Below are 27,217 nucleotides of genomic sequence, written 5' to 3'. Positions count from 1 at the left end.
GGTTATAAAAAATAGCCTTGACAGATACAGATAGTGTGTATCTCTCTGGAATAAAGAGCTTACTGTCCAGTGTAATTAGCATAATACCTTCCTCTAGAAAAAACAGCAGGCATGCTTATTGACCTTTATAAAATATTTTGGTTCCTTAATCTAAGAGGTTTTGTTTTCTAATGCAGCACACTGAATCTGCAGGTATCTACCTGTATACATACATATCACTCCCAGGGGATGTGGAGCAAAGTAAACTAATACAAATATACTGATGCCCATGATGCTTGTTCTGTCATGGGTAATAAGATCTTCTGTCTCTGACCCAGGCATATTATGTCTTCCAGCATTCCATGAAATGATGACAGGCTAACTTCTTGCCTCTAAAATAGGGCAAGTCTCAGACCCTTCACAGTTCTAAATGTAAACAGACAACTCCAAAATGGCAAAAAGAAATAGGTAACCCAATATAAAAATAGATAAAATACTTCAACAAGCATTTCACAGAAAAAGAATAACAAATAAGCATATGAAAATTTGTCAACATAAATTACTCATCTGGAAAATCTAACTCACAACGCGGTATCACTCATCCACCAGAATAGCCAATAAAAATATTGATGATAACAATTATTCAGTTATTCATGAGAATGTGAAACAGATGGAGTTCCATACAGTCCTGGAAAAGGAGAAGAAATTATATGTATATACACATACACAAACATATATGTTAGAACTATTTGTCACTATTTAAGCTGAACATATGCATGTCTCTTGAACAAGTATTTTAGTGTGGGGTGGGGAGTGAATATAATGGTATAATGTGGTGTGATGTATGAAAACATATGTAGTGGAATATTCATAGCATAGCTATTTTTAATAGTGCCAAACTAGAACAACTCCAATATTTATCAACATCAAAAATATAAGCCATTTATTTATTCCGTGGAATGAATTAAATGAATTTAATTCATATTAAATATGAATTCATTTGATTTATTTAATTTATTTAATATGAATTTAATCCATTTAATATTTGATATTTTATTTAATATGAATTTATTTAATATGAAGTTCAAAAATGAGCAATCTAATCTGTGGTTCTGTGGTTATCAGGATCTGATAACTGTTCCTTTGGGAATGTAGCAACCAAGAAGGAGACCCAAGCAGATAGATTACCAGTAACATTCGATTTCCTGATCTGGGAATTGATTACATAGGGTTTTCAATTTATGATGATCAACTGACCTATACACTTAGGATTTGCGCAATTTTATAGTATGTACATTTTACATTAATAAAAATTACTTAAAGTTTTTAATTTGATTAAATTAAGGAAGACTTGGGAACCCACACAATATGGCAGGCCTCTGCAGTTTGTAGTTAAGCTCTTAGAGTGCGTAGTGTCTATTTCACTCCTCCTACACTCTCAACTGGAGTTTTCCAGGCTCCTGTCAGAAGTCATCCTTATATCTTAGTTGTCAAATCCACGAATCTTGTTTAGTCATCTCTTTCTTGACATCTAATTTTATTTATCCTCTGCTTTATTAAAACATTTTGCTCTTTGTAACTTCCCAGTAGGCTACTCACTCTATCTTCTACTGTTTGAACTATTCCAAGTTACTCTTCTTCAAGATTTCCTTCTTCCATGTACCGCTACATTTTCACCCACGGATTTTATTATTCTTCCTTTTGTAATCTTTCTGTATGTTTTTTCTGCCTGTTTATTTATTACTATGGCTTAAACTACTTATTTAATAAAAACCTGTAAAACATTAATACTGAGTCAGTTTTTCTTTGAGAGTTCCAAACCCAAATTTCACTGTTCCATAGGAATCTCATCTGAATAAATTCAAAAGTTAACTTTTCATGTCCCCAGACCTGCTGTAGTTTTTTATATTCTCTGCTTTTGTTAATATATCATCATGTAATTGTCTAAATCAGAAACCTGGTGTTATCCTGAATTTTTTGTTTATGTTTGATTTGTTAATTTGCCCTTTATCTCATTTTCTCTCCACAATAACGTGGTTACATCAATTCTCCTCTTTATCTGTCTGTTATGTCATCCATGACACTTGCCATCTATAACACTTCTACCTTAGTTCATTATTTCTTACACAGGCATTTTGATTAGAACACAACTGGTCACCCTGACTCCAGTTTTAAACCCCAAGACTCAGTCCCACAACAAAATCATAATAGAACTGTTCATTTCATCTGAGTCTTTACTAGCCTGCACATACTTCTGTCTTAGAACCAGCAAACTTATAAAATATCCTTGAGTTTGCTTACATATCTATCTTACTCTTATAGACTTAAACTGGGACTTATTTTATTGACCTCAGAAGCCACGGTGCTTACAGCATTTTAGATGCTAAGAATATGGCTATTGAAGGGATATCTCTGTGATTTTTAGGTATTTGTATTTTTGTGTTTATTTATCAGTCTCCCTTATCAGACTAAACTCATTGAGAGTCAGGTCAATGTACTTAATCTAATACTCAATAAATATTTGCTTAATGAATAAATGCATGTAGTGGAATTAAGTTTGGCCGAAATAAACTTTTATTAGGAACTTGTAAAAGACTAAAAGATAAATAAAAAGAGCTTTAAAGTAGCTCAAAGGAAGAGAATCATATAAAAATTCAATTGAATAGTTGTGAGATAGTGAATTCATTATAGGAAAAGGAAGTATTTTTTTCTTATCCTTTTTTTTAATGATGAAAAGCTTATTTAGGAAAATTCTATTAAAATTCTTTTCTAGACATGAACAGACTGAAGAATTACCAGTCAAATAGCTATCAATCTTACATTTTAGAACAATACATAAAAATAAACCTACATATATCAGTGACATCAGATCTAGATGTTTCATAAGGTGGGGAAGAAAAATAAAGATTAGTGGATCACATGTCTAGCAAGCAAGGTAGTAGAAAAAAAAATAAGGGATGGGTACAAAGAACATTTGTATTAAATAAGCTGCTAGGGGAAACAGCAACATTGTCTCTAGAAAGGATAATACCTGATGAATAAGTTGGAATGTGTTGAGAGGAAAATTAGAAAAATATATAGAGAAGAGATGGATACATGGTTTAAAATTATTTAGACATTCATAAATCTTTGACAATGGATGATACCAAAGACCCCAAAACCTAATCACTTTTTCATGAAAAAAAAAATAGGCTTACAAAATAGAAAATAAAATGTGTAGAAAATACAGGTACTTCTCTGAGTAAAAATAGTTTCTTGAGAAGATGTGTTCCAGGTACACAATTTATAAAAATTTGAATATCTTTAGGTTTTAAGTTGAGTTAAACCTTACTGGTTTTGAATAAAACCAGTAATTGAATATATAAAGAAACTGAATATATAAGGATATTAAATATATAAGGAAAGAGGAATAAAAACAAACTTTCTTTATGTAAGTGTGAAGAAAGATGCTTTTAATAATCTAAGAGCTATGTGTCTTTAATATTTTAGTGGACCAAGGGAGACTCTGGGATTTGGAAAACAATTGCTTATGGTTATTATTTTTGTTAGAATTGGTGACATATTGCTGGAGTTAGAGTTTCTCATTAGCTGCTAAGAAGCATATATTATAAAATAATTTAAAACTACATATTCATATGCACATTTTTCCACAAGTGTTTCTGTAGAGGGATGTCTTCTTTTTTTAATAGTTTTCTGCTTTTGGAGGCTCTAATTAGTTATCTTTTCTTTGTTTTTACATTCCATTTTATTTACAACAGAAAACTGTGCTTAATGCTGTGTATACTGTTACTGAATTGCAGTCTACCTTCTTTCCTTTCATTCTTTATATGGTTCAACTTGAAGATTATATTGCAAGATGAAGATCAGCAGGATACAAAATGACTAAAAAGTGATTATAGTATGTTAGATGATGATATGATAGTTATAATGGGAACTATGATAATTCGAGAAAAACTGAATTTTTATATGAAAATTTTAGTATCTGTCGCATTGTTAATTCAGGTTCTAAGTGTTGTATTTAATTCTGCATCGTTATTTTAAGCTCTAATTTTGTTTGTCAAAAAAATGGGTACTAAGACTGAAGAGTCATTAATGTGAAAATATGTCTGCGTATTCTCTTTGTCAAAGGTGGAGGATGACTGAATTACTCATTATAACATGCGAAGAATGTGACTACTGTAGCAAAATGAATAGAGGACATATTCTTCAGATATAAACAAATCCTATAACTCCATCATTAAAAGTTCAGTTTACCCATCACTAGCTCCTGATTCTCCAGCCTTTGTAGAACAGTAACCGAGGAGGGTTATTGAAAACTCCTAGTGGAGAAGACAATGATAAAGAGGCCCCTGTATTTGTGCCTGATTATTGAGAGAACATTTCTGAGCACAAACACTTCATTTCAAAATTTAGCAAGTCAGAGCTATATAATTTTTATTTATCTAAGTGTCATATTGAAAAGTAGCAGATTTTGAAGCTTGTAATTTTTTCTTAAGAATCAAATTTAATAAAGGTAATGGCAAGGTAATTCAATATGATTCTTTTTTCCTCTCTGCTTAAGTAACATGAATTCCCAAAACAGTATGTGGGATAAAAATCATTACAGTTTAGATCATTTTCTATTATCATAGAAGAAAAAAAGGTACAGTGTTAAAGGGGAGAAAAATTGCTGACTTTGAATACAGTAGACCTAGGTTTGAATCCTGGCTTTACCAGTAATTAGCAGTACTCCTTGTTATTTATTTAACATTCCTGAGTATCAGTTTCTTCATAGGAAAAACTTACATGGAACACTGTCCCTTGCATACTTATTACAATGAGTGCAAACACTTAGTACAGTATCTAAAACCTAGAAATTGCTTCAAGTCGTAGCATTCACTGTTGTTACTGATGCTGGAGTAACCAGCCCCCAAAGGCCGCCAGTGAGCCACCTCTGGGTAATTATGCCTTGGTATAATCCTCTCTTCTTGAGTGTAAGCTAGACAAAGTGGCTCCCATCTAATAAATAGACCAGAGAAGAAGTAATGGTGAATCACTTCCAAGATTAGGTTATAAATGACTGCAGCTTCCAGCGCAGGCAGTATTTCTGTCTGTCTCATCAGTCACTGTGGAAGAAGCCAGATGACATGTCATGAGGACATCTAGCCAACATATGAATGGAGCCCACGTGGTGAGGACCACATCTCTGCCCAACAGATAGCAGGATCCAAAGCTTGCCAACACGTCCTAATTGGGCTTTGAAGCAGAGCCTGCCCTAGTCAAACCTTTTTACAGCTCCAACCAACAGTTTGAAACCTCACAAAAATCTGATCTTGAACAACCCAGTTAAGCTTCTCTCATATTTCTACCCATAGAAATTGTGAGAGTATCAGTGACTTTTGTTTTAAGCTGTGGATTTGTTACGTAGCAATGGCTAACTTAAACAATATTATCATTCTTGAAGTTGTTTACAAAGTACAATTGAAAAATCGTATTTTAAAGAGTCTTCCCAAGGCTTTTCAAGTATTGAAACTTATGTATATGCAAAATCTTTATTGTTTTTACTTTTCACAAAGGGATGTATGAGTAATTTAATGGTGTGTTTTTAAAAAATCTCTATTTCTTCACAGCTAAAATAGATTTTGGTAAAAATCACTTCACTGTAAGCATGACTAACAAAATAGAGCAGGACAAGGCCAGAAGGAGTATGTGAAAATAGTCAAAGTAGTTTCAGAGGGAAATTCTACCTCTGCAAAAGACATATCCCTTGCAGCAATAAATGACATGATGTAATGAATGGAATCATTCATATACAGTTCAATTCTCATTTCTTAACATTGGCCATCCAAGGTTGTTTTGTCAAAATAAAACATACTAAAACTTTGAACAATGAGTAAAGGGGCAAATGCTTTATCACTTTTGTATATGTTGTGATAGTCTCATGAAGGAAGTGAGAGAGGTAAAAATTTTTATGGTTTATTAGGGGAGCTATTAAGGATTAAGTTACGTGTGGGTGAATAGTGACAGAGGGGTTGGATATGAAAGTCTAAACCAGATTATGAAAGGTAGTTTTTAATGGGTAGTTTGAACTGTAATAAGAAACGATTTTAGGATTTCGACCAATAAAGTACTGTGATAATAATGATATTTTGTGGCCGGGCGCGGTGGCTCAAGCCTGTAATCCCAGCACTTTGGGAGGCCGAGACGGGTGGATCATGAGGTCAGGAGATCGAGACCATCCTGGTCTACACGGTGAAACCCCATCTCTACTAAAAAATACAAAAAACTAGCCGGGCGAGATGGTGGGCGCCTGTAGTCCCAGCTACTCGGGAGGCTGAGGCAGGAGAATGGCGTAAACCCGGGAGGCGGAGCTTGCAGTGAGCCGAGATCGCGCCACTGCACTCCAGCCTGGGTGACAGAGCTAGACTCCGTCTCAAAAAAAAAAAAAAAAAAAAATGATGTTTTGTTAACACTCAATTAATATGATATAGGATGGTAGATGTTCTCTAGCAGAGCACAGTCAATTCCTTGGAGACTCTTGTGTCTCCTATGAATAGTCTGTGTTTCTGGTTGGACATACAGTGAACATATAATCTTGCTGTATGTTATTAAAATTCATGGAATCTAGCAGTCCATGAGCAAACATCAAAGGAAATGATAGTCCTTTTTGGTATCAACATTGATTCTTTTCTTGTTCATTTGTGTCATAAGATTATATTTATATCTTTTACCTTAGTTTAGGTGATGAAATTTATGGAAGATTATGTGTATGTGTGTGTGTGTGTGTATAATACTACAGGATAGTCATATTAAGCATAGGGAAAAATACTTTGTATTCAAAGAGACCTGGATACAAACTTGCCTGTACTATTTACCAGCTTTTAAGTTATTTACTCCAAGCCTTTATTTCTTCAGGCTCTGTCCCGGTTGATTACATCTACCTTAAAAGATTTTTGTGAGAAGAGTCTGGGCCATAATGGGTACCCCATGAATGTTGCCATTATCCTTTAGTAAATGAAGCAACTGCTTACCATTAATTAGGTTATTTGCAATCAAGACATAATAAAAAGGAAAAGAAAGCTCACAATCAGGGATTTACATCCCTTGCCTTTTTTTGAATCAGTATTTCTAATACATTTTTAAGTGTTCCTGTTTGCTGGAAGAAATTTCCAAGACTACAGTGAAGTTATTATACAAATGTATTTCCTTAGAATCTGTAAAAATTATGAAACATAAGTGGTTTATTCATTGCTCTACTTACAAACCACACACACACACATATTTCACAAGACATTTAGGTTATGGTTCCCATCCAAGTCATGTATCCTAGAAAGAAAACATTCCTCAGAACATTTGAAATTCTTAACCACATTGCCAACAGAATAGTCTGCCAACTCCTAAGCAAAAACCCAGGCCTTTCAAATATTTGTTTACTAAATAAAAATAAGACAAGATATTTTGCTGCACCTACACTGAAATAATTTAAATACGAATTTTAGTTACAGAATATGTGAAATAAATCACAGACAAATGTAAAGCATATCTATCATTAAAAAAAGAAATGTCCTTTAATTTTCATTTCCATTTTTATCTTGCTATTTCAGTTCTGCCACTCTAAATGCAAACTAAAGAAAGCAGATAAGGAAGACACTTAGGTTACATCATATCCTTTTGCAAGATCCTGAAATATGTTTTAAAATTTGCTGTGTGAACACTAGGCCATGCATGAATCTTCTGATTTTATTGGTATGTGCCATGTGCATGTCTATTTTAAAGTCCACTACTTTACTAAAATATTTTGATAAACTGGCTCAGCTAATCCTCGCTAATTTTGACTGCACAAATAATTACCGAATTTGTGATTTTGCATATTATTTTTTAAATTCATACATTAAGGGTAATTTATCAAGCCAAACTTTACATGTATTACATTGCTTCTTAGAAAACAAATATGAGCTCAAGTTACTGTTCTGAAATGAGAATTACAGAAAGGCAAACACATTTGTCTTTTCTTATTAGCATCAATAGCTTTAGTCGAGTTGGAAAATCTTATTTAAAATAAATAACTCTTTGTCAGAAATTCCAGAGTTATTGATTTCAAACTCTGGGTAATCACTCGATAGGCCAACACAGTAAATTAATGCCAACTGTTCCACTGTCAAGTATAAGGTTCACAGTATGCTAAAAAAGAGATACATATCTGTAATTTTTAATTGTCTATGAATTTTTATACGTCTACAAATTTTTATACATATATGTGAAGCCTACTCTAAAAAAATACATGATTATATTAAGGTACTAAGGTTATAATTTTTTTATATTTTGTATACTCATTTTGGTGTAGTTTTACTATTGTATACCTTCATGAAAATATGCATGCTTGGGAGAGTATGGAAAGAGGGTTGCTTTAGAGAAAACTAAAATTAAAAACTCCAAAACATTAATAGAAAAAACAGCCTTTTCTTTTCTTTTTTAAAATATTTTTTGGCAAAACAGGCTCTTCCAGAGAAGAACTTCACTTAGAGAAGAAAGGGAAATCATTAGGAAATCTGAATGTGCCATGATAAAGTTATCAAACTTCTTTACTATACTTGCTGTTGTTTATGTATTAACGTTTTATAAAAACAAATTTGTTTACAAGTTTTTAATCTCTGTACAAACACTTGAGTATAGAGGGTTATTTTTATGAGCTTTTACTTTGTTTTCCAAAAACAGGAAATTGTTTATACCTAGGCCATCAGGTCTGTAACATAAAAAAATGAATTAGGTGGCAATGAACTGAAAATAGCAAAATTTGGAAAGCAACTAAAATTCTATCTTCCCTCAACTTTTAAATTCTATAACTAATTTAATCTCCTACTTGCAGAAAACAAGCAGTTTACTTGAATATAGGTTAGTTGCTTCTATGTATGTAAATATATCCAGGAGCAGAGAAACGTGTTGCATGGGTTTACTCTGAGGGCCATACACACCTACTCTAGTAACTCGATACACAACTATAACATCTGTAACATCTTTTCACTTGATTTCTGGTAAATTCTCTCTTGCTACTTCCTTCATATTGTAATTTGTGCATCCCTTCTGTGAGGGTCTCTATTCTAGTCCTCAAGAGCTGGGAATTTAAACTCAACCATTCTCCAACTTTTATTCTCCTTTAGGAGGTGGAAATGAACCAGAAAACCCATCTAATTCTATTCATGTTTCCAGATGAGCCTGACCACCATCCAGATCCTTAGGATCCCTCCTTCCACAGCCTATAAATACTTTCCCAATATTTTCCTGGGGATCCCATAGTCATGATTGGTTTTACTAAGTATAGAGAGGATGTCCATCAATGTGATTAGAAGATCTTTTTTTGCTAATTGTTACTAATCAAAATAAGTCTCTCCCCTTCCCATAGAGACAAGAAGATAAGGACTCTATCTTGCTTGATGATTACATTTCAAAGAATGGCTCCCGAGTCCCAGAGAAAGACATTCCTAGGTTGTAAAACTGGCAGAGTCTGGGATAATATTTACATCTGAAAGTAACAAAGAAAGGATTTATATCTGAAAGTTTCCTATAGTAAATACTTTAAGAAAAGTGCAGTCTGGAACTTATGTTCAGGAAAAAACCTGTCTAAAATCTAGTCAAGCTGTAAGGAAAATTAAGGCCATCTAAGATATAAGCCACAAAATACATCTTAAATTGAATTGCTGTATAAGTTACTCTTTATTTATGCTTTAATCAGAGTTGTTTCTTTAGTGTAGGATCAGAAGTTTTTTCAATGTAAAATAAAAAAAAAAGTTTCTGGTGTCCAAATATGTATGCTAAAAAAGCAGGAATTTTGTGAACAAAATACACTAATAATTTTGCTAATTATTATTCTCATATGCAATTGTGCAAGCATGTACTGGTTTCCAACTTTATGAAGGCTTCAAAAGTCTGTCTTTGCATGACAGTAAGCTCAATGCCCTTCCTCAAAAAGAGCCAAACCATCTCCTTGTTATGAGCCAGCCATTATGGATAGCAGCTTTGTATCAGTGGTGTTACAGTATGTCTTCAAGCGGTTTTCTTGTAGGATAAGCTCACATCAGCAAAGTGCTTGAAAGATACAGCAGAATGCATATGGGAACTACAATCTAGGTGTGTTGGTCCAAGCAAATGTATGAAACATTTTATAAACTTTTGTACGATATCTTGCTAACTTCATTATTCATTTAAGCACAAGATTTGCAGAGAAAAGCCGGTGTAAGGTACTATGTGAAAATAATGTGAAATATTTCTATATGACATTTATATGGACAGCCTTTAAAAATTATAACCTTGAAAGTTCTAATCAAAATCCAAGTTAAGTTTTTCTGCTTTTGGAAATAATGAGAGTAAAATATGAGATGATCTTGACATGGAATTTGGTGGTTTAGGGGTTATGACCAACAGTAATGTTATAATGTCATACTTGTTGTTGGTCTTAACCCCAAGTTCAAAAAAGGATTTCAAATCATTACATCATTCACATACTTCCTTTGCTCATTTCAACTCCTGTGTTCTGTTCCCTTCAGCACTACCTGAGCCCTCATCACCACCTTAGCCCTCATCACCTAATATCTTTGTCTACTGAAGCAGTCTTCTAACTGCTTTCTTTGCCATCAATCATTTCACTCCAATCCTATTTGCATACTGAGGCCAAATTACTCTACAGCAATATCATTTCAATGTCAAACTTTCGTAGTACTCTGTTATCTCCTACATAATAATAACACTCAAACCTAGCATTCAAAACTCTCCAAAACTTGAGCCTGGTATATTTCTCAACTCTGTCACTCACATATGTTTGCATAGTAACCATGTTTAACCAGTTGGTGCACTAGTTTTGGTTAAGTGAGAAGTGGTATTTAGATTCCTGTTCAGGCACATAACAGCCTTTTTACTTTCTGTGGTCTAGTGTACTGGAGTTTCAATTTCTTTTCATGTCATTTAGTATCTAAGTTTGTTGTAAGGTTTGTTGATTATAGGAATATTTGCAATGGTAGAAGTAGTTATTGTTATTGTTACTGAAATTACCACTCTTTGTAGTAAACTATATTCTAGAAACTATACAAAATATTTTATATACTTGATGGTGTTTAACCTACTAACAACCCTATAATAGGTGATGTCACACCCACTTTACAAATGAAGAAATTGAATTGCAGAGAGGTTAGTGGTTTACTAAATTGTATACAGTCAATAGTTGAGTCAGGATTTTAAATACAGTTTGTCTTTTATTTTTGATATATATGTAAGGTATGCAAAGTAATGATTACATATATACACACCCACACAAACACACTGGGAAGTGATGACCACAATCATGTTAGTTAACACATTGTTCACCTCATGTAGTCACCATTTTTCTTTTTTTGGTGACAAGAACACTTAAGATCTACTCTGTTAGAAAATTTCAAGTATAAAATACAGTATTGTTAGCTATAGCCATCATCTTATACGCTAGACCCCCATAACTTATTCATCTTATAACTAAGAGTTTGTACCCCAGTATGTCTTAAAGGACTTAAATAGGGCAAAAGTAACTCCAAAATAACTTTCAGTACTTTGCTAATGCATTCATGTTTGGGGGAAGAAGTTCTGTAGTTTCTCAGATAATTTTGAGAGGATTATGAGCTCAAAAGAGCTCAGACTTACTGAACTACTCTCAGTTCCTAAATGAAGAACAAAGGCCTTGGGTGATTGATCTTTAGAGCTCCAGGCACTCATGTTTTCTGGCCCAAGTAGAAAAATCAGTTATATGCTATGATAAAATGTTTGTCAATAGTTCAGTAATTCTGCATATATTTCCTTGCACATAGTAGATAATTGAAAATTTTTAAAAGAGTATGTCATATAGTTGTTGCTGGTCTGGAAATTGTAGCACATATTACCAGGATTGCCATACAAATAATAATTTGTATTTTTCAAATAATAATAAAAATAATATGGCAATTCAGATCAGTTCCTAAAAACTGGCTTTGCAATTTATTATGTGATTAGTTTTTTTTTAAAGCAATCGGTAAAGTTGATCTCTTTTGCACTAGCTGCAGAGAGAGACAAGTAGGCCTCCAGAATCATCCTGACCAATCAAACTGAGCTACCCAGGGAAAAAGTGTTGCACAGATAAATCACAGAAAAATAAATAACATGAAACATAACTGAGAATGTTCTTAGAATCTTAACTGAGCTCAACCGGAAACAAAAAGGGCTTTGTTTTTAGCATGGTGCAATTAACTATATCCAGTCTTGCTTTTCTTCAGCAAGACTTTTATGAATTAGGTAAAGACATGTCTAATTCATTAAATACAGACATCATCTTCAAACTCTAGCCCAAAGAATAAAAAATGTAGTTTGGCCTTGATTATTCAAATATTTTCCTCAGTTTTCTACTTTACCTGACTAACATATACATAGGTTGTTTTAATTATATTGATTTAATCTAAAGTATTTGTTTTATTAAATACTATAAATGTTTGGCACATATATTTCTGAAAATACTTTTTCTGATTTTGGAAGACCTGTTAAATGGCAATTTGTTTTCTTCATATTTTAAGTGCACAGTGTTTAACTGTGCCTTATTAGACATATTTCAAACCACATCCAAACAGACAATTCTAACATTCCCGGCAATCTTCTTTAATTGCTGAATACATATTTTGAAATATAATTTAAAAAATGAAATTCTGTGTACTATACCTATTTTTTCTAATTGTAGCAATAATTTGTTTTGTTTTGTTTTGTTTTGATTTTTTTTTTTTTTTTTTTTTTTTTTGTAATTTTGTAAAACAAAAAAATCTCCAGGACTTTCAGACTTAATTAAAAGTAAGAAGCAATGAAAATGATAAAAGCTCTTTGAGTGGCCAAATTGGACTGAGGAATTTTTATGGACTGAATTGTGTCCATAAAAATTTTGTGGTTAAAGCCACAAAATTCATAAGTTAAAGCTTTAACCCTCCAATCTGATAGTATTTGGAGATCAGGCCTTTGAGAGATAATTAGGGTTGGATGAGGTCATGAGAATAAGGTCTAGTTAATGAGATTAGTTTACTTATAAGAAGAAACACCAGCGAGCTTCCTTTTTCTCTCTGTTTACCTTTTTCTCTCTAACTACGTACAGAGAATCTGGGCATTGAAGAAGTCAGGAAGAGAGCCCTCACCAGAACCTGACCATGCTAGTGCCCTGAGCTCAGATTTCTAGCCTCCAGAACTATGAGAAAGTATATTTCTGTTGTTTAAGCCACGCGGTATGTAGTATTTTGTTATGGCAGCCAGGACAGACTAAAATGCTTACCAAGTTTTAAAATAGTAAGTTTATTATTAGCTCAGTGGAAAAAAGAAATACTATTATTACAGACACCTATAAAAAGCTCCTATGCAGCAGCTGTGTTCTTTGAAGGTGGCTTGACGGGGTGGCCATCATCTCCTGGGATGCTCAGTAGAGCCTTGAAAAGATGTTGAGGGCTAAGGAAAAAGTGGATAAGTGCATTTTCTTAGCACACTAAGTTCTTAGTTGTGGACCTGGACTGTATGGGAGCTTATGTAAGTTTCTGCCACTTACTGCGTAACTTTGGTCAAGTCCCATTGCCAATGAAAGTCATAGTTTCTCAGTCTGTAGAATGGTAATAATAATAAAACTTAATTAGTATGGAGGGGAGTACATAAACTAACACATTAAGCACCTAGTACTCTACTGGGCACATATGACTATTAACTGATATTTCATCCTGTCACTTGCATAGTATAAAAACTATTTTTTTTAATTCCACAAGCATTGAGGCATAATAATAGTCCTATGTACATCAAAAGACTTCAAAGGTCCGAGTGTATATAAAAATAAGTTAGGTTTGCTCTCAAATAAATCTCAATAAAATTTATCTGACACACATGTAAATGCTACTCGTAAGTGCATTGCAAGAAATTTACTCATCAATGGTAAGTAACTAATAAATGATTGCAATAATAAACATTTTTTCATACTCAAACTATGTCTGACTCAGTTGGGGGAAAGCATTTAGAGAAAGGACTGAGGGATGGTTCTAGAGTTTTGAGGTACTAGGGGAGCAGCCCAGTCTAGGTGGAATGTTGAAGGCAGGGATGGTGGGCACGGAGAAGGCAAGAGAGAACACTCTGAGAGACTGTAGGCTCCATGGAAGAGTAGTAGTGTCAGAAAGAGATACGTGAAAATCCACCTAAGATCAGCTTCTCTCAGCTTCTGTATTGCAAAGCTGTGACGTAAGTCTTTTTAGGTGACCTGTGCCCCCAGGAGGTAAATACCAACGCTGCCTTTTATGGGCTGGCTGACTGAGCAAGTTCCATAGCCTCTGAGAGCTTTACTGGTAAAGCAGGAGTAATAAAGTTTAGGTCATGACATTTCAGTAACAAGTTCAGTGACATTTATAGTTCATAATAGATGCTCAATAAATAGTATTTCTTTTATGTTATTTTTTCAGACCCATGCATCAGACTTCCCTGGCTCTATGGCAGGAAACACGTTTTCCTGACCACCAAGAGAGTGGCCCTCTTTTCAGTGAAATGCAAAGAGAGTAATAGCATAGATACAACAAATAATAAAACCTAATTATCAAGTTTTCCAGACTTTAAAAAACACAGGAGACAAGAAAATAGATGATACTTCTACCTCTGGAAATTTTCAATCACAGATGTTCCTTCAGACCAAGAGTTATGCCAAGCCTTTTGGGTTTTGTAGAGGGGGTTGAAATGGACAATATTTTAATCTCCTGTTTATTTCAGAAGTGCTATACAAACACTCACATGCTTCAAAGCAGCTTCCTTTCTACTGTATTTTTCAGTTTTTTCTTAGAATCACCTCTTAATCCTAACCAAATGGAGAGAAGATAGAGTGCTAAAATACCCCATAGCATTTATCTATTGCTACACAAAAAATTACCCCAAAACCCAGCAACTTAAAACAACAATTCATTATCTCACATGGTTCTGAAGGTTAGAAATCCAGGAGCAGCTTAGCCAGGTGGTTCTGGCTAGGGTTATTTCATGGATACCCATGTTGGCTGGGGCTGCACTCATATGAAGGGGTTGGAAAATTCATTTCCAAGCTAACTCACATGGTTGTAGAGGAGGCAGGGGTGAGGGGAGGAGGGGGGAGAGAGAGAGAGAGATAAGATGGAAGTCATGGATGTATTGTATGACCTCACCTTGGAAGTCAAATACCATCACTTCTGCCTTATTTTGCTGTGGCAAACTGATAAAATGCTAATGGACAACGTGAGTGTGAGATCAGGAGGTGAGGATCACTGTTGTCATCTCAGAGGCTGGCTCCCACATATTTCTTTAGCTTCTCAACTAGGGAAACCAACTGTATGCATATTCTGATAGGACTGCAGGTTGAGAAGACCCATTCCATCCTATCCATCCACTAAGCACTGGAGAAATTTCTACTAATCACAGGTTTGGTGATGATTTCTAATTTTTATTTCTAGATATGAACTGTAACATTTTAAGTATTTATATATATTTAAAATTAGAAATATGTTCCAATTTATTCTGTCAGTCTTTTAACCTACAGGTGAATATTAAGAGCATCTGAATTTTTCAGGGCAATTATGGTATGTGCTACAATCAAGTTATATATGAAAGACTAAGTATACACCAATGTAGAGGGACTGAATTGACCTGGGAATTTGGAGAAGGCTTCACGGAGGAGATGACTTTGATTTTTGTTTTAAAATATTAACAAGATCTTGCACAATTGACAGAGTCAAACTAGAAGATATATATTAGGAAAAAAAGTGCTGAGTTTCTGCAAGTTTTAGAAGACAGCATGCAAAGATAAACTTTGCAAAGCTCCAACACTAGGGGAAACTGTAATTCATTGAAACATACATATTTGATTAAAGTGTAAGCAAGGCAAAATATACCAAAATACATTTAACAAAAATGTAAGCAGTGCAATGACAAATTCAGAACTCAGGGTAGTGATATGACCTCTGGAAGGAATGGAGGAGCCAAAGTTTTGGGATCACAAAATCATCAGAGAGAGAGATTAAGTGATGCTGGTGATATCCAAGTATTTTAGTAGAATTATAAATGTTCCATAACAATTTGTATGTATAAAATATTACATGATCTTTTTTTAACATTCAGGATATGTCAGCAGGGAAGACAGTATCTGAAAATGCATGGAAGGGTGAAGGACCTTGGAATAAAATATAGACATAATTATGACAAAGAAATGACAAATAATTAATTATCCTTCATAATATACAGTTTAGTATTCTAACATTGTATTGGAGTATACAAAGGAAAGAAGATTATAGATACAGTTGAAAGCAACAAACTAAAACCTCAAAATCTTGCAAAAGAAACAAGTACTATTTCTGTATTAAGAACCAAGAGACTGATTTTTCTCCTTTGTTGCCTGCTTGGTGATAAAATCAAGGCATATTATAATTAAGGATTTTGAATAATGTGAATTAATGATAAGTTACAGCAGCAGTTATTATTTTCATCATTTGGAAAGAGGTCCGGTGCATTTTAATTGTCTGAAGCTCATCATGTGCCAACAACTTTTGTTCCTAGTGGAATTCAAATTACAGGGCAGTACTTTATTGAACAACTTACCCTTTAAACTATTGTGAAGCTGCAAGCAAGGTTTAATTACATTATTGCCAATCATCTGAAGAATGGTAATTACTTGGAGCCCTTGGCCAATGTTTCTGATTAAAAGTAGTGTAGAGTACTCCACAGGTCATAACTTCATATCCTGGTTCTATTAATTTTCTTCTAAACCTTACTTTATTCCTGAGACAAGGAATGATTTCACCCTTGGAAATGATGTTAAGGAAAAATATGAATGATCTGAAGAGAACAGATACATGAAACAGAATGATTTTGGCTGTTATGACCTGTTTGCTATTATGTCTGTGTTGTTTTTGTCTTTTTGTATTCCTCTTTCTAGCCAAAAAAGGAAAAAAAAAAAAAAAAATCTGAGACCAAGAGACTCTTTTCTTGTGAGAGGTTTGAAGTACCTTTAATAATTCAACTAGGCTCCTAGCCAAAATTTTAGTTTTGACTGAAAGCAATATTTATCTTCTTAAGAGTAAGACTGACTTCCTATGTGTTTAGAAACAGAGCAGGGTCTGTTTTTTCTAGTGAAGGGGACATGATATGCAAGGAGGAGGGGATGAAAGTTGGAATTTTTTTTTCCCCTGTGAAGATTAAAACAAGATATAATCCCCGTAAGTCCACGTCGGGACTTTCTGACCAAGAAGTTGCATCAGTTTTGCTAAAAGAAGGCCAAGAGTATCTGAAGCTATTTTCTGAGTCAGCACTGTCTTCTGACTGAGTTCAGGTCAGTCAGTTCTGACTGAGTTCAGCTGTTCATGGTGAACTTGAATGCCAGTACCTGAGTTTTCTGCTGTTCTTTCGACTGCCTGGGCTTCTTTTGTTCTTTTGTCTACTTGATAGATCTTTGTTTTGCCATTCGGTCTGCTGTTGGTGAAAATATCCTTTCACTTAGCCCGTTGATAGCATGCTTCAGCCAAAATTGACCCATGTTTTCTGGGTGTGGGCATGCTCTGAAGCTATCCTTCTTCCACTTAACATGTTATTTAGGGTAGCAATAGGTCACATGGTTATCTGATTCATATTTTAACTAAGGTGTCTCTGATTCGAAATTACAAAGATGTTCATTGTAGCATTGGGGTTAGATGTTCCGTATCTAAAAGTGAGTATAGCTTCTTTTCTTTCCAATCATCCTCTCACCTGTGAGTGCCCCCAAGACACAATCCTTAGTAGTTTTCTCCCTAAATTACGTACTTCCAAACACCGTCATAGTTATGCAACTCTTCATGAATAACTTCCTCTTTCCTTCTGTTTTCCTTTTTTTCTTCCTCCTGTGACTACGATGTTCCCTAGACAGCCCCCAATAACCATACTCTATTAGTATTTTTACTCAGGTAGACTACAGGAAGTACTATCAATGGCTCATTTTTGGTATGCTAATATCATATGAAGAGTCAGTCTCATGATCTCATCTATTCCTCTGTGACAGACTACTCCAGAGTGGAAAAAATGTTGGTTATTCGCCTGGCTTTTGGGTTCAAAAAATAGTCTTCTGAAGGCAATTATCATAGTACATTATAAAAATGGTTGGAAAGGAGTTTTCATGGAAATAATGCTGGTTGAAATTATTAAATATTTGCATTCATGGCAAGTATTCATGTGAAATATTAGCCTTCATGTTCAATCACATTAAACTTTTCACTTAGAAGCATAACCCTTAGAAATGTAACAGCCCCAACTATTTGATACATCATGTTGCCCAACTAAATGTTTAGCATTAAATATATAGATGTAGGACCACCTTTTTCTCCCATAATGCATATGGTTATGATGATCCAGAGTGAGCAAAATGTAGAAGTCATCAACAGGGGGTTGAATGCATAAAATCACACCAAATATCTCTACAGAGTTTTTACTCAATAGACTTCACTGTACAAGTTTACCACAGGTGGAAATTTTCAGTGATGAACAGCAGCTCTTAAGATAAATGTCTTTGGTTCAGATTACGTATGAAAAGATTAGAATTGGTATTTATAGAGCTAGGACTAGCATTCTAGTTAGTATGACTAACAGCCTATAGATTTTATTTCACATTATTATGTTTCTATATTCTATGCTAGCAAAAAATGAAAGCTTTAGTCTAGGAGTCAGAATATCTTGAGTCCCAATCTCAGCTCTTTGCTGTTCCTGACAAGACTTGTCACCTTCATGCCTTAATTTACTCATTGGTGTAAAAATAAGGAAGGTATCTGCCCCATATTTTTTACTAAGTTGTTAGAATTATATTAAATGTGAGGCATATTAAAGTAAGATGTTTCACATTGTGTGTTTCATAATTAGAAGAGTATTTTGACAGCAGTAGTATCAGTTTCCAATGCTGCTGTTCTTCAACTTTTATTCTTTTTTCTTCCCTTTTGGATTCTAAATATCTGTGACTTTATCATGACCACCTCCTCCCTTGACCCTTTTTTGAATGAAGGATATTGGATTTTTGCCAGTAGGAAAGCCAATGATGAAACCATACTAAGTTGAAGGAAAGAGTTCCTCCTATTTTTTTTTTTGGGAAAAATGTTGAATTATCAAATTGTCCTTTTCAATTCTGTATTTGGATTAGTTACAATAACTTATTTTCTTCTTGTTCACATAGGAAATGACTTATTTCTTGTGGCAGTTCATGAACTGGGACATGCTCTGGGATTGGAGCATTCCAATGACCCCACTGCCATCATGGCTCCATTTTACCAGTACATGGAAACAGACAACTTCAAACTACCTAATGATGATTTGCAGGGCATCCAGAAGATATATGGTAGGTTACTGCTTTTTCCATTTGCTTAATCCTGTAGTGAAGTCTAGAAATTCTGCTGTGTTTTCTTCTTTGAGATAGATGCTCTAAGAAAAAACAGATAACTACAGAAAAAGTATGTAGCTGGCCTACTGGCAAAACTATTCTATCAATTGAATTCTGTTGGCAAAGGTCCCAGATATCTTAATGTAAAGATTATGGGAACATGTTAAGCACTGATGAAATTTCCTTACTGAGTTTGGTTGGAAAACCTGCAGTTACAGTGAAGTTCTAATAAACTTTAGTTTTTAAAATTCAGGGAAAAATATGTAATAAGTGAATGTAACAAAAAAAAAAACAGGGAAAAATATAAGACTTTCGTATATAAAATGCTGAGACTTTTCTACAAACTAATAGATTGACTCACAGTTTGTGAGAGCTGATATTAGGTATTTCCTAGACAAAACACTTTTGAAGGTCCACAAAATACCCTTGTGTGATAGATACAAGAAATTGACCCCAAAGTCATGTAATGATTTATTGACCTAGAGTAAGAGTCAACAAATAAGGGAGTGAAATTAACAAGTGGTGAAGTTTATTAATACAGAATACAAAACAAATTTTTAGTATAGTAATGTCATTTTTATTCACTCAATGAATGCAAATTAAGAGAAAAGGGGAAAGACTATTATGCATATTTACTATAATCCTAACTTCCTCATACAACCATTGACCTTTATAAAGACATTTATTTCACACATAGTAGCAAAGAACTTGACATTTATAATTAATGTATAGCAAATATGCTTTACTAAATTAATGAAGTGAAGCTTTTATTTTTACAATACAAAGACAAACGTGTGCTATCTGTGTGTTAATATCCAGTATCCAGAAGATGTCTTTTGCCTTTATAAGCAGCATAGTTTAAGTTCACTAATTCGTTTTGCATTCATTTGTTTTCTTTTAATTTTAATAACTCAGTGGTAAGTATTCTCTCAGGGTTAAATTAGATTTATAAAAAAAAGGTCAATTTTTATGCTGCTCTTTAGTTTGCTGGGATACCAAGAAGAGAGAAATGTCTCACTCAGTGCTAAATATCTCTTTTGTTGAATTGAGCTATCCTATGTCTAAGTGTGTGTCATCAGAAATTCTTCTTAAGTAGTTCACTGAAAGAAGTCTCTTTCTCATAACCTCATGAATTAGTAGTCTAGACTGAAGGTCTGCAAAAGAATATTCTTCCCATACCTAAATATTAAGTGCAAACAGCTTTACATCTTTTTTAAAAAACGTGAATCTCTTGAGAATGATGCTTAACATCTGTACCAAATTACATGTGTAAACTTTGTCTTGATTTAGAAGCCCTTTTGAGAAATACTTCTTCACATTAATATTTTACTGGTGGTATTTTAATCAATAGGTATTTTAGATTCACTACTTAAAGGAAACACTCTTCCAGCAATTTGTCAAAATATTTCATTAGAAGAAAACAGTGCAAATCAATAAAAGAGTATAAAATAGTTTTGACACATTGGATAGAATAAACTTTGCTTAGTTAATGTTTATCTTTTGGAAATATTTTCATAGAATCATTATCTATCGAAATCTAGGATTCACTTTGTTGGAGCTTACTTACATGGCTCCAGTATTCATTTTCATTTATTTATTATTTATATACCACCTACTTCCAAAAAAGTTCTGAAGGCAGCTTTCCCAAAAATAACTGTGGTGAAGCTATGAAAAATATTATTAAAAATTTACAAAGGAAACCTAGCTACCTGGATCCAGAATCTAGCATGATAAGGACAGTTTCAGATAGACTTGGCAATTTTTTGGGGGGTAAGATAATTTGTTTTTTATTTTTTTATTTTTTTCAGAAAATATACGATCTTAAAGACCTCTTAGTTCACTTAGTCTGTGCCCTCTGCTGATAAGCGATTGTTCTCTGTAGCATATTTTCCAGCTCTATTCCAGTTTTAAGTGAGCCAAGCACTGTCCTCATATTTTCAAAAGGTCCACCTGACAAGATTCCTCCACCTACAAGACCTCTACCGACAGTGCCCCCTCACCGCTCTATTCCTCCGGCTGACCCAAGGAAGAATGACAGGCCAAAACCTCCTAGGCCTCCCACCGGCAGACCCTCCTATCCTGGAGCCAAACCCAACATCTGTGATGGGAACTTTAACACTCTAGCTATTCTTCGCCGTGAGATGTTTGTTTTCAAGGTAGGAGACTGTGATTTTTTTTTTTTTTTTTAACAGTAGATCAAGTGTCTAGTGTTGCTTTAGAAAACAAGTTCTCATTCATTCTAACATTACCTTCCCAGCCCTCTCACAGTTAGAAAGTTCAAAAAAAAATTTTAAAAAATAAATGCACAAATGGGCTTAAATGTCTAGCAGAAGATTGCTGTAACATTCTATTTTGGGAATGCATTTATGTCAGCAGAAGCTAAAATGCCTAAAATGTGAGGGTAAAAAAAAAATGCTGCATGTTATGAAGAGATAAAATAGCATAATTTGAATCATGAATAGGAGCTAATAGGGATGATTTGCTTGGGAGCTTAGCCACTTCCAGGCATACTGCAGCTATTGTATCTTTGGTTTACATATCTTTATGAGATCCCTGTAATTTCATTTGACCACTACAGCATTGTTTTACAGGAAGAGTGTTGATCATTTTGTTTGGGGTCCACGGGTAGCCATTTGAGTTAAATCTCCTCTATGAGGCTATCGTTTTGACTTTACATATATATGTTATTGTTTTGATGTTGTTAGGCAGTTGTATCTAACTAATTTATTTTTTTTTAAAGGCTACAAGCTGAAACTAATTTTACATTTGCAAAAATACTTTTAATGTTGGGGTCTCAGAAAATAACACTAATAAACAGTATATCAAAAGTAAATTATATAATATTGGAAGGTGAATATAATACTGAAAAATACTTCCCGCCCGAGTATTTGTAAGCCAGTCTTAAAGATTAAGAAAGTAAGTTTGGATGTTGGTAGTAGAGTATTAAAAGAATCACATTTTGCCAATATTATTTATTTTAAAATAAAATAATGTGCTCTCAGTTTTGGTGGACATAAATTAATAAATAATCAAATGCTCTTCTACTTACATACTGCCTATGTAATTTTCTGTCTACTAGAAGCTACATTTAAAAATACAGATTTCATATAATTTTAACTAGATAAAATGCTCTATTTTCTTTGTTGAAAAATAAGATCTGGATTTGATATAATATGCATAAAAGCATCATACTTTCCAGGAAAAAATCAATGTGTTTCTTCAAGCACATGAATAGATTTTTGAACTCTATAAATGCCCTGTAATACTTAATTTGATATCGCCATTCTATTTCAAGTGGTTTAATAAATTTAGATTCAAAGAGTAAAGAAAGTCTTACTTTTGTTGCTCATTGTGTTACTCTGTGTTACTCATATTGTTAGTCATTGTGTGCAATCTTGTTTGTTCCACAAGACACCTGATGAAAACTGAAGGGTTGGCAGAATTTCAACATTGTAGGCTTTATACCTTGATATCATAATAATAACACCAATGCATCAACCTTATCTGAGAATATGATGTGAAATTGACTCTGGGTACATTATTTTTTCATTATTCCTGTCTATCTAAGTAGGTTGCTGATTTCTGAGGAGACTGGTGTCTTCATATCTAGTGATCGCTTTCAACAGACTCTTTGCTCTGCACATTGTAAAAGTTTAGTAAGTGCTGTTGACTAACAAAATAAAGTCCTGTGATCACTGTTTCCTGAAATCAGGAACTGATAAAAAATGCATGGATCAGATTCTCAAGTAGAAATGCAATAGCTGCTACTTTCAATATCAAAACAGGTATATAAAAAATATAAGTAAGGCATGCTTCCCTAAACTCTGAGGTTATATTGGATTCCTTTATCAAAATCTCTGACAGGACAGAGTTTCTAAAATCTTCCCTATTTTCATTTTCTCAGTAATTCCAAGAATTATTGCTTTCTTTCTAAGAATAATTTCTCTGGAAGATAACATCTTCTAATAGGCATTTTTTTCTTTGTAATATCCATTTGCTTAGTGAATGTTTTGTCACATAATTTCATACTTTTTGTTTTTATCTCATCTTTGATAGAATGTGTCTGTGTGCCCAGTATACTTTCCTAGGCATCAAGACTGTGTGAATAGAAACTAGCATCTCTGTCTTTGCAGAGCTCATATTTCAGGAATGAAGACAAACTTGAACATTAATACTTTTAATACATAAGAGTAAAAGTGATGACAGTGAAACAAAGAGAAAGTACTGAAGTCTAATCAAACAAGAAATTTTACTGAGATTGGAGTTTTAATGAATTTTGAGACAAATTTTCTAGGCACCTTAAAGAAGTGGGTGGTGCAGCAATAGGTTTGTGTATGGAGGGGAAAAAAACAGACATGTTACTATCTAGTATAAAGTGATAATCTTTTAATTCAGACATATGCAACATTGGATAGATGTAAAGAAAGCATGATTGCATGATATCTGACTCTTAGTTAATAGTTGTCATAGATTCGGTAACCATTATGTGTCTCTGACCTCATAAAAATACTGCAAGATAGATAACATTCTGTTTTACAAATTTAAAAAACTGAAAATCAGAAAAGTGTTGTTGAAACACTTCTAAGAGGTAGTCAATGGCTGAACACAGGTCTACTTGATTCCAAAATCTATGTTTTCCCCACTAAACTTTTTGCTTTGTTACCTGAAATAATTGAGAAAAGTTTCAAAAGAAAAGTAGACTTTCAACTATATTTTGAAATGGTAAGTATTCAAGAAATATTTATTGCATTCATACTGTATGGTAGATATTATTTTAGGCACTGGCTATATAGCAGTGAGCAAAATAGGCTACACTTGGGTTTCTTGCAAATTGCATTCTAGTCTTCAAGGTGGACACGTGGGTGAGGGGCTTCACACAGATGTTCCAATTGTGAATGTCATAGAAGGGTGTGAGAATGCTTACATATGACAGAGCCTGGAATTCTGTTTTTCAGTGCCAATGACAGCTGATTGGTCTCCTAATTTCTCCTCTATACTTACTTAGTCTAGACTGCCTTTACTTCTAAATTAATGTCATTACCCCATATCTGACCTTTCTCCCATTTCAACATTTCTTCAATATATACATCATTATTTTTCATATTTTGCTCCTTATTGACTGTCTCTTCAAATATTTTTAGTATTGCTCATTGTTTGATCTCACTCTTATTAATATAAGTTGATTTTCTACTTTTGTTTATTACAGACTCTACACAATTTAGAAGTGTCTTCATCTCCTCAACCCTTACCCATCAACACTTATTTTCTCCTAAATTTTAATGTCTGGGGATAGCTTCTTGAGTCGCTGCCTATCCAAATGTTCCATCCTCAGCATCTTCTGATGTCCCATCTTCTCTGATTGATTCTCTCTAGTGATTTTTATATTCTCTATATTCATTCAATTAGCGTGTTATTTATTTATGTCTTCACTATTTCTTACTGAAATGTGTTCCTCAACAAGATTTTTACTTCTCCAGAGCGGAGATCGGTTCACGTGACCTTCATAGTGCTCAGTGCTAATGAATAGGGATGTCATTGTAAGAACTGCATAATCAAAACTGTGGCAAATATTATTTTTATATTATGATAGTCAGGCTAAATGAAATCCTTGAAGCATTTTATTTTGGTAAGTTGTTATTCCTTGCCCAAAGATTTCAATGAGTATTATTTATGTAAATTCTATATGTGTGATTTTTAAGCCAAAAATAAGAAAATCTAGATATAAGCAAAAGGTAATATCATCAGATAATTTTGTTTTCTTGTAAGAAAGAAGCCTTTCTTTATAATAGAACTTTCAGCATAATGCTTTTTGGTTGTGAGCTTCTTCTCAGAGAATCTGATTTACATTGCACTTTCCAGGCATCCATTTATTTAAAGCGAGTTCACCTAGACATGTGTTTCTGTAGGAGGTGGGATATGTTTATACATACATACACACAGACACACAGACACACACACACACACATACCATTCTGTCCTTATGCATGAAAAATTTAAGCCATGCAGCTTTATAATCTTTAGAGAATGTAAACCACCTAATCCAAGGAAATGAGAATCAAAACAAAATGCCAAAGGAGAGAGAAACAAAATAATAATAACAAAGAAGCTTTGTCCTTACCCTAGAAAAGGTGATTTTAATACTACTCCTTGAAGAGTGTAAGCTGTTATAACTAAACTGACAACAGCAAGATCTGATTGTTCAAATGAATACTCTCAAAGCACCTTTGGACTACAAGATAAGAACACTGAATATTTCAGTTATTTAGTTGTGTAAAAAAAGCAGAAGGCAAGAATTAGCCAAAGTTGTACAGAACGTATTTCAGTACACAATATTTCAGTATGTATGCATGAATGCATATAGTGGTAGCTATATTCTTTTGAAGCTGGAAATAGGAAGAATTGTATACAGCACTAGAAATTCCTTTAGTGTCCAAAAGGAAAGGATAGTTGCTTTTGATTACTGACCAGTTCTTTAAGAGGAATAAGCAAAGGCTAGTGCTTTACACTAGAACTAGAAAGGTTCATTTGAAGAGGCAAAGCTATCGTGGAACAGTATTCAAAGAAGTATAGTAAACATCTTTCCAGTTAATCTACAAGAGCAAGTCTCATGGCTCTGAGTCAGGAAAGAATTTCATCATTTACCCAAAAGAAGTCAAGCCAACGCAAATATTATTTGTTTTTTTCCTTTGTCTAATTCTTATCTGTTCATTTATCATACGCTGTTTATTCTTAGATAGGACCATCTTCATTTATGACCGCCTTCTTAATTCTACTGAAGAATCATAGTTCTAGTAAGTACAGAGTATGGCTCAATTTCATTTGCCAAGGTGGTTTTCTTTCATAAACATCCCATAACATCTTAATTATTGTAGTATCCCCCAAATTAGTTTTTTTGCTTCCTCCCTTGCTGTCTCCTTTCAGTCTGTTGTCAATACTGCGTACTGAATGACACTGTGAAACGATGCATCAAATCATACCACTGCACTGCTAAAAAGTCTTCAATACCTGACTTGAATAAAAGCCAAAGTTATTTCATTTGCTCACAAGGCTACATGAGCAGCCCATTTCCCCATACCTCTCTGATCTTACCTCCTCTATCTTATTTTGCTCATTTTTACTCACTGAACTCCAGCCACACTTCTCCCAGTTGTTTCTGGAACATTTCAAACACTCGTGGCTCTACAGGCCTGTCCCTGTCAGTACCAAATATTCGCTTATTTTCCAGATTTCTACTGCAGTATGTAGAGCAGCAGCAGGCTTTCACCAATCTATATTTCTGTCCAGACTGTCACTTCACAGGTCTAGACTGGTCTAGATATATGAAAAAGAACTGCAATATGTGTAGAATTTCAAAAATGTTAACTATGGATCATATATATTTTGGCATCTTGTAACCCCATATAGTGGGATGGATTTTTCTCTTGCCCTTATAAGAATTCTCTCCCAAGTCTCAATTTAGTGGTACAACTTATTCCTGTTGCATAGTTGTATGTCTTTCTTTACATTCGGATAAGATCTTCCTTAAACTCTTTGACATTAAAGATAGACTTTGAGTCAGATCCCCTTTGCCGTATGCTCCACACAAAGACTGTAGCTATCTTATTCTATGCTGAATTACACAGTGTCCTGAACATAGTAGACAAATATTTGCTAAGTATATCTGATCTTACTTTCCTCATTTGTATAATGGCTAATAAACTCCATCACAGATGTATTGTAAGCTCAGGAAATGATAGCTTTTATGTAGCAAAGCAGACTTAGCATTTTTAACTTTTCATCACATAAATTAACTCAAATTCTGATACTATTTGAAATTATTTTTAAAATAACATTTAGCTGAATAAAAATTACAGCATA

General features: G+C 33.8%; 1 protein-coding gene across 1 annotated transcript in view; it reads left to right on the top strand.

The window, feature by feature from the left end:
* The window catches only part of MMP16 (matrix metallopeptidase 16), a 299,850-nt gene that overhangs the window by 190,132 nt on the left and 82,501 nt on the right, over window positions 1–27,217 (top strand). Inside the window, exons 5-6 of the mRNA XM_033202547.1 lie at window positions 19,157–19,318; window positions 21,305–21,516. Of these exons, the coding sequence (XP_033058438.1) occupies window positions 19,157–19,318; window positions 21,305–21,516 (374 nt within the window). The remainder of the gene's footprint in view (window positions 1–19,156; window positions 19,319–21,304; window positions 21,517–27,217) is intronic.

Source organism: Trachypithecus francoisi, unplaced genomic scaffold (genome assembly GCF_009764315.1).
Source record: "Trachypithecus francoisi isolate TF-2019V2 unplaced genomic scaffold, Tfra_2.0 Lachesis_group7, whole genome shotgun sequence".
In the NCBI taxonomy this organism is placed as follows: Eukaryota; Metazoa; Chordata; class Mammalia; order Primates; family Cercopithecidae; genus Trachypithecus; species Trachypithecus francoisi.
The sequence above is the reverse complement of the archived record's forward strand: the minus strand, read 5'-3'. Positions and strand labels throughout refer to the sequence as shown.